General features: G+C 37.6%; 1 protein-coding gene across 1 annotated transcript in view; it reads right to left on the bottom strand.

Annotated features, from left to right (window-relative positions):
- The window catches only part of mthfd1b (methylenetetrahydrofolate dehydrogenase (NADP+ dependent) 1b), a 39,385-nt gene extending 36,254 nt beyond the window's left edge, over window positions 1–3,131 (bottom strand). Inside the window, exon 1 of the mRNA XM_056477032.1 lies at window positions 2,984–3,131. Within this exon, the coding sequence (XP_056333007.1) occupies window positions 2,984–3,021 (38 nt within the window). The 5' untranslated portion in view covers window positions 3,022–3,131. The remainder of the gene's footprint in view (window positions 1–2,983) is intronic.
- Between the last annotated feature and the right edge of the window lie 6,404 nt (window positions 3,132–9,535).

Raw genomic sequence — 9,535 nt, 5'->3', positions numbered from 1 at the left:
ACATTAAGGAATTGTGTGGAACCCTGTATATTTTACATTGCAGGAGGAACATCATAACCTAAATCACGTTTGGCTTCACCATTAAATGTACTATACAATTAGACATCTAAAGCCTCTGACACACTGAGTGACTTCAGCAATCATAAGAGATCACACTGCGCAATACGGACCACTGCTGCCAAGACTCCACAATATCTTCTTCCTTATTGGAATTCCACATTCCAGTGGGACTCCGTTTTAGCACCATTTTCAAATCACAGTTTCCTATTATTGGATAGATCCAATTGACCACGACAAACACAATGTGACATGGGCTGCATTCCAGTCCAATTTTTTATGCCCTTCACTCACTAACTTCCCTCCGTCTCATTCCCTCAGATGTACGTCATTGATTACAATATGGAAGTGTCCACTACTAGCAGAACATCTGAATGGGCTTAAATGGAATGTCCAAATTATTGGGCACTTGGGAAAGGTGCTGGAGTGGACATGTGAAGGGATCGAGGGTATGTCCATGTAAGCTTCTCTCATTCATATGATGAAGTGGAACGCACTTCAAAATGGCATTGGGGATTCTGCTGAGGGAACAAGTGAATGGAAGCGGTCTAAAAGTGGAGCCATCTTTTAGCAGCCATCTTTGAAGTATAACATAAGACCACCAATTATAAGCCACAATTGCAGACACCATCATTGGTCATCTTTCATCCATATATTCTGCTTTCACACACAACACGGTGACCTTCTCAAATAAATAGACGTATCCTAGTAAGCTTGTATAATCTCTGCATACCAGTGTTTCAATTTTGGACATGACGACAATTGACAAAGCTGGCATTCTTTATGAAACTAGACTGTTAAACTTAAATTATATGTCATTAGGGGAGAGTGGGGCACAAAGTCACACGGGATAAAATGTAATAGGCATGGCATGATAACCGTTTTCAAGGTATACCGCAGTTTGGAAACGTCAAGGTATTAAAACCGCACAAATTTTGTGTAATACCAATCCTAAGGTATGCGTATGATTTTTTTATTTACATTTTTTTTAGGACAACACTATCTCCAGCAGAAAAAAAAAAACATCCAAAGATGTCGTTTAAAATTGTAAAGAAATCTGTGTTTTTGAAACAAATGAAGACAGCAGAAGTCAATGATTCATTTGAATTATTTAGCCTGACATGTTTACTTTTCCAAAATAAATAAATATAGATTATAAATCATTCAAAAAAATTAAATATATTGTTTACAAAGGGGAAAAGGTTTTTTTTTTTTACCCAGACATTTAAAAAGAATCTATTTTAGAGCGGTAATCACAATACCGTGATACCGTGACATTTTTATCCAAGGTTATCATACTGTCAGAATCTTATACCGGCCCATGCCTAAAATGTAACACGAAGTTATAAGGTATTTGCTCAGGGTTAAACATGGCATGCTTCCAAGGTTTTCACCACAGTGTCGGCAGATGTCTTCCTGTCAATTATTGCAAAAGTTCAGTGACATTTTGATGAGAAACACAGGAAAAAAACTATTTTGCAGCATAAAAGTTTTTTAATTATGGTCGATATTTTTTTTATTAAAAAAAAAAAATCTGTGAACGCATGTATGAAAAATCTTATATTGATGTGATTATCGTCTTCTTGGCTAAAAGATGGAACCATTTTGAAAGTGTAAAAAACACAGTGACTGCTAGCCAGTTTTGAGGAAAAGAAAAACAATTAAGCCACACACTGTTGGACACCAATTAAACTACTGCAACAAAATAATTGTTGACTTTTGAGTGTAATGTTGAGAACTTTTTATATAAAAGGTTTTTTTAATAGAAAATATTTTTTTAATACAAAAAACTATTTTATTGCTAATAATGCAAATAAATGCATTGTATAATAATGGACAATAATGCAAATAAATCCAAATGTTTATCCAATAGATAAATACATAAACATACTGTGCTATGTAGAATTAAAACAATAGCTACAGAGGAAATAGGCTATTTAAAGTAAACTGAATTCAAATTAATTGTGTGAAATCTGACTTTTTCCAGCATGTGAACTAACCCTGTCTGTTACAACTTGCCTCACAGGTGGGGTAAATAGTAACATTTTTACTCCTGGCACTTTTGGCAATACTGCACAGAAACCATATATCCGGCGGTCAAACTTTCAGTGCTTATTTGTAGGAGAGGCTTGTGTATTGCTGGTAAAAAAAAAAAAGGTTTGTCCAGCCCAACCAAAAAGTGTTATTTTGTGCCCCTCTCTCCCCTACTACACATTTGTGCTGTTATTAATAGATTAAGAGAATGTTTAGAACATTTTGTACTCAGTGAATCGATTTTTTTGTTAAATTTTATGTCAAAAAGATTTGTAGTGCACCTTGATATATAACGAAAACTGCATTTTTGCAGAGTTTTTTATCTTCAGGTAGAGAAATTTTTCATTTTAACTTTGAATGGTGTTAAAATATTTGAAATGTCCAGTCTGCATAACGTAGTAAATGTAAATTACAAAACTACTTGAGCAAACACACTTTGTACTATACGAATATGTCATTTTAAATTAACAGTATAGGTAAATAACATCTCGAGAAAGAACATAGAAATATTACTGAGTGAAATATTCGTTTATTTACTGAAAGGTAAATAAATGGCTCGGGAGTAAACATGATGTTTGGACAATTTATATGAACTCTAAACACATTTATACACATTTCAAGAAATAATCTGTATTGTGTGCAGCAGTGAACTGATTTACATGACAGCAACTCTTGAAACGTAATAAAAATGTGATCTTGAAAACTTCTCGAGTTCAGAGGTCACTGACAAAACAAACCAACAAAAAAGAAACTCGCGTAAAACGAATACAAAAATAAGTAACGTTTCCAATCAGTCAACACTAATTCTTTTGTAGTTTAATCATGTATGAACATTAAGCATAAAAGTTTTATGAAACCTGAAGTAAAAAAAACTGCAAAGGAAATAACTTACGCTGAGATGGTTTTCCCGCAGATGATCTGAGCAGGCATCGTGTAACTTTATATGAGCTTGTTTTGTGAAATGGGAGATGGAGTTGTGTCTTCTGCAGTTTGTGCAGCTAACAGAAAGCACGTGCCCAACTCTTCTTCTACTTCTGACTGACGCCTTGTCTAGCGTTACGAAACGAACCCGCCCCTACGTTCGTGAATATCGAATATTGCGTAAATGTACGTCAGCGATGTAGATGTAGCTGTCTGGCACAACATCTTTTTAATCTGCTAAAATAAGATTAGAACTTCATCGTTACTGTTATTTACGATTAGACAATAGTATCCCTGCTGAAAAAAACAGCATATGCTGGGAAGGTATGTTTTGATGCTGGTCTTGCTTGTTTTAATGCTGGTTTTGCTGGTCCCAATGCTGGTTTTGCTGGTCTCAATGCTGATCCTGCTGGTCTCAATGCTGGTTTTGCTGGTCTCAATGTTGGTCTTGCTGGTCTCAATGCTGGTCAGGAGCAGCACTGAGACCAGCAAAACCAGCATTGAGACCAGCAAGATCAGCATTGAGACCAGCAGGACCAGCATTGAAACCAGCAAGACCAGCATACCAGCATCAAAACATACCTTACCAGCATATGCTGTTTTTTTCAGCAGGGATATTTTATATAATATTTTAACTCATAGTATACTAATTAATTTGTTTCATGTAACAATCAGTGACAGCAAAATAATTCACGATAATGTGGGATGTTTTATCAAAGGCCAGAGGAAAGAAAATATCTTTGATAACAATTAAACATGCAGATAAAGTTGACACAAACACAATCCTAAATACAATGGGGGCAAATGTGCTGATGAAGTGATAACATGATCAGTTTTTGATTGTGGCTGTGTTGTAATTTCTAGTTTAACAACTTTAAAAAGATAAGAGACATCACAATGGAGTATTCATTTGACTTGGGGCTGTTAAATCAACACACACTAATCCTCTTGGACTTTGCACAGGTCATGGACATGTTGAATAGGTGAGGAGTTATTGATAGTGATCATACTACATCAGATGTCAGGAATAATTCAGTTGGTAAGGATGGTGGTTTAATGCGTACACCTAACCCTGTTTGTCTGTCTGCAATCCAGCCCACTCAGTTAGGCTTGCAAAACTCTGATAAATAATCCTTGGACCCCATTTTGTTTGTTCTTACATTTTTGATGTTTTGTTGAAGCTTTAGTGGGTGACCATGTGATAACTGCAATGTTGCATGCAAATTTAAAACTCGCACTAGGCCACAAGAAAATGTTATTCCTTACAAGCCTCATTTTAAAAATGCTAGAAATAACAGTTAAAATGCAGCCACAGAAAAACAAAAGCCAAATGTTTGTCTCAGCAATCTTGAACCCTTGGTTGAAGAAATGACATGTACACTCAATTGTTGTATTTTTCAGTACTTAATGCAAACTCAGGATTTTGGCATCACAAACTCAATGATACAAGTTCTCATTTGTGCACTAATAACGTCATCAGCGTGTTATCAGTTTCTTAGTTCCTTGTAGTGTTTCAAAACAAAGTGTGGCAGTTGGCAGACAATGATGAAGTTGGAACAAATATTGATGACCTTTCATTCAGAGGAGAGACCAAAGAGCAGCATTAGCTCTGGTTGAAACAAGTATTGAATGAGTAAAAAGGTTCAACTCCATAATATAAGGGACAACCAGGAACCGAGAACAATTTAAAGACTTCAATATGAAAAATAAACCAAAAAAATAAAGTATGGTTATAGCCCATCACGGACCTAAATGGAAACCTAAACCAAACATGGGTCCTCTCTCCACTTGCCCATCCCCTCTGTGAGACTCAAGACTGATGTGGCCCACAGGTGATATGCTCATTAAACTCGAGCCACCTCGCTTCCCTCCCACAACTCTAGGCCAGACCCCCTATTGCAGGGGTGTCCAAACTCGGTCCTGGAGGGCCAGTGTCCTACATATTTTAGTTCAAACCCCAATTAAACACACCTGGACCAGCTAATCACGTTTTTTCTAGGTATACTAGAAACTTTCAGGGATATGTGTTGAAGGAAGTTGGAGCTAAACTATGCAGGACTTTGGCCCTCCAGGACTGAGTTCGGACACCCCTGCCCTATTGTGACACTCGAACCACCTCTCACAAGCTAGGGGGGCACCCCAGGACTGTGCTTAGCCCTCCTGCTCCTGGAAGAGGTTGTCTTCACCAGACCTGGAGAAAGATAGGGGAGGCAAGAGAGGAGGCGGCGAAAGAATGAGCAGAGTCAAAAAAGAGAGGAAGGAAAGGAAAAAATATATGTATATATATATATATATGTGTATATATATATATATATATATATATATATATATATATATATATATATATATATACATATATAGGGTCTGGTTCCCCAAAGACACTGCCGCTTGGTCCTTAACCAGTTGAGTGACCCTCACTCATGATGCCTCGATGGATGGTCCAAGACTGGCTCCATCAGCCTGGCTGTGAGCCCATCCAATCCATGATCCCCTCCATAATGGTGGACAGTAGTAGGATTTAGCTCTTGGAGAGTGGGTAACTTCCCCAGACTGTTCTATGGCATTAAGCCCCGTCTCCTGCGGATGGCATCAAGTCTTGGCCTATTCAAAATGGCTGCTACTCCTCCATCTACTTACACTTGTGCACTTTTTTCAAGTCCTGACATTTGATGTTGTTTTTTCAGTTTCTTCTGACTATATTAATGGCTAATCTGATGACATTTGATGATGTATTTAACACAAACTGTGCTACAATAATATGATGTCATGTATCATGTATGCAATGTTGTATTTTTAAATAGGGATATGTGTAGTTATGGGATAATGTACTTTATAAAATAACTGAACAAATAAAAAATTAAATATCTATATAAAGCTTTTACTAACTAACTATTTGATAGAGGTTAGAATTTTTCTTTTCAACAAAATGATCTGAAAATTAACTTCAACCTTATTTACATCAAATAATATGTTGATTTACATTTAGTAGGACACAGATTTTGTTAGACAGTTTGCTTAGAGGGTTATGGCACTTTTGTTTCAGATTCTTTTGATTGTAATTGCCAAATAACAACAACAGAACAATGCCATACAGACATTTTCATCGATTTATGAATGGCCAGTAAGCTGATTTGAAGTTAAATATAGCCAAAAGTTTTCTAGACACATTCCTATAAACATGCTCCTTGCGATAAAGCCTTCCCAGGACAGTTGAAGATGTTATGGCAGCGAAGGTTAGGCCAACTCCACTTCTAACCCTAATTAACTATAGGACCCAGCTATGCTGCAGCGGAGCAACTAAAGCCACGTAGTAGAAGCATCAGATAGACAGCTGCACACTTGAAAGCACAGGAACTAAAAAGAGACAACACACAAAACCTGTTGGATTGTAGAGAGAAAAAAAGATTAACAAAAGTTTTGCTAATCTGGAGGAGATAAAGGAACTTGACACTACTCATTTAATATGAAATTAAAATTACCATCTCTCTAGCATTAAACTGAAAGAGATGTAATCACACAGAACAAGCTATGGATTGTAGAACTGGTAAACAGGAATTAGCTCATGGTAGTCTAATCTGGAATAGATGAGGGGTTCGAGTTTATAATAGAGATGCTGCACACTGGAGATGAACATGAAGCTGTGCCTTTCACTGCAACTCAGTTAGTGTTTAGATGAGCCCAGTACAAAACTTGAGCAGATGGTTAAAAATGTGGCTTTAGTTTGTTTTTAATCCACGGATAACTATGCATGTGAATTTCCTGCATTGGTATAGCACTTCTCTATTAACAGCAATTGTTTTCCTGATCATAAATTTAACTGGGTCAAATTCTGATCGTGGCATATACAGTAGCTTATGATTAACTCCTTGCAGGTATTAATTTCTGGTGTGTTTTTGGCAGAGGTCTAGAGTCCTTGCATAATTCCGCCTGACCGTTGCCTGCCTGAATGTTTATTCAACAGGGTCAAAGTGCAAGAATGTTACAAACACACTCAGAAATTAAGTACAGTTCTGACACACGCCACCCTGTATCTGAAATCTTAGTACCACCACCTTTATACTGAGAAATATGATGCAGCTTTTGTAAATAGTCAATCTATTTTACAGATGTGACTCAAGAAAGACCTGATGGAGAGTGGAGGACAACCCTGGCATAGGATTAAGGTTGCACAAAACTCGTTGAACACTCTTAGAGTCATTTTCAAGTCGACAAAGCCAAACAAATTTAACCGGGTTAAGATCAGGGGTCTGTCTCATAAAGCTGCATTAGCTGGCTAGCCAGTTAAGTTCTAGATTAGTTTGCGCCAATTGTGGGTTTTTGGTAGCATGAAGGTAGCTCAGCTAGATAGCAACAATGATTGACTAAAGAAGCACAGCCTTAATGTTCCCTAAAACCCAAGATTGGTACAAACTAAACTGAAAGTGAACTGGCTAGACAGCTAATCCAGCTTCATGGTATAGGCCCCAGATTAAGACATAACATAACGCTTAATACAAACATTTTCAGCTAACTCACAGTTTAGCCCAGAGTTTGTGATTAAAGTCACGATCACAAGAGTGTGCTTTTGAAATTCTGTCGTATGGCACTGCAAAAAGAGGTGGGATTAAACAAGATGATTAGAGGTTAAAGCAAGCAATTGCTCCATATTTTAAATTTCTGTACAAAGAGATCATGTTTATTGGTCTCGCGCAATCAAGTGAAGCAATTTTGCAGGTCAGAGATCACCAAACTTGAACTTCCCAATGCACCAACATGTGATACATGTCGCATGAACTTGCGTTTCCGGTCTACCACATTTAGATGTGTATGAATGGAAGTCCATGGGGTGAAAAGTGCAGCGTTACCGCGGCTAAGCTCTGGAATGCATGCAGCTGAAAGTGTGGCATATGGAGCAAGCAGCCAATCACATGACACATGAGTCCTGTATAGAGCCAATCATATGACACATGAGAGTCCGTTTAAATCAATGGCTTCAAACTCAATTCCTGGAATGGCTGCAGCTCTGCATAGTTTAGGTCCAACCACCTCCAACGCACACCTGCTTAATAGTCTCTAGTAGTCTTGAACACCTTGATTAGTTGGATCAGCTGTGTTTGTTTAGGGTTGGAGCCAAATTGTGCAGAGCTGTAACCAACTAGGAATCGAGCTTGAGATTTATGGCTTAAATGATTTCTCACAAGAGTCAGCACAATTCATTTCTCTGTTGAAGTGAACACAGCTGAAAATCCCCTTTTCCCTTCATTCTAGACATTTTTCTTTCACGATGCTCCAGCAAAGCTACCAGTACTGTGAAGGACTAACATACAGCATCCTGTTTAGTTCTGACTGAAAAATACATCAGAGATTGCCTACAAGATTTGAGGTTGGGTTTTGTATTTGATCTTAGAACTAGTTGTTCAATAGTTTGCTTGGTTAGTGTCATTTATTGTTGCTCACTCTGAATCTTATTAACCGAGTAAAGTTGTCTTTTCCTCAATTTATTGTCCATTTTACTTGTGTATCCAGTAGTCAACATTTAAAGTGGAGCAAAAAGCTTGTCAAAATTGTCCTAAGACAAGAATTAGTGTTGTTGAATAGTTTTAGGACAGCTTTGACGAAAGCTTAACACGTGCTCATCGGAGCAGTTGCAAAGATTTCCAGAGACCTTGTTTCTACATTCTGACTGACACTGACGACCCCTTTTCCTCTTGAGTACTGCTGTAACTGCAGTAAAACATTCATTGACTTCAACCTCTGTTGCAGGCTCTTTTCCTCAATTTATTGTCCATTTTACTTGTCCATACAGTAGTCAACATTTAAAGTGGATCAAAAAAGCTTGTCAAAATAAGACTAGAATTGGTGTCGTTGAATAGTTTTAGAACAACTTTCATGAAAGCTTTTGATGCACTTCAAATGTTGACTACTGTATGTATATTTTGCAGGAAAAGCAATACCTGACCAAATGTTTAACTTCAATAAAAACATTTTCCAAATGATTCATGCAATGTAAAATAAACTTAAGTTAGACCAGTGTTTCCCAACCCTGTTCCTGGAGGCACACCAACAGTTCATGTTTTGGATGTCTCCCTCATCTGACCCATTAACTTCAGGTTTTGGAGTCTCTTCTAATGCAGAGTTTCCCAACCCTGTTCCTGAAGTCACGCCAACAGTACACATTTTCATTCTCTCCCTAATCAAACACACCTGAAACAACTCATCAGAACATTGGAAGAGACTCCAAAACCTGAAGCTAATAGGTCAGATGAGGGAGACATCCAAAACATGAACTGTTGGTGTGCCTCCAGGAACAGGGTTGGGAAAAACTGAGTTAGACAATGTATGTTATACTAAAAGGCCTTTTACTTAAAGAAAAAAAAAAGGTTCTCAAAGCAGCAGCGTGTCCTCAACTTTGACAATCAATGCTGTTTCTCAACAGTTGAGAAATGAGCAACCTCAGCGACCTTTTGATTCTGCCACTAAGTAAATCCATGCTAGTGTGCATACACTTCTGCTACAATATTACGCGCACACACAAAAATACTAG

Source organism: Danio aesculapii, chromosome 17 (genome assembly GCF_903798145.1).
Source record: "Danio aesculapii chromosome 17, fDanAes4.1, whole genome shotgun sequence".
Classification (NCBI taxonomy): domain Eukaryota; kingdom Metazoa; phylum Chordata; class Actinopteri; order Cypriniformes; family Danionidae; genus Danio; species Danio aesculapii.
This window is presented reverse-complemented; position numbering and strand designations above follow the sequence as displayed.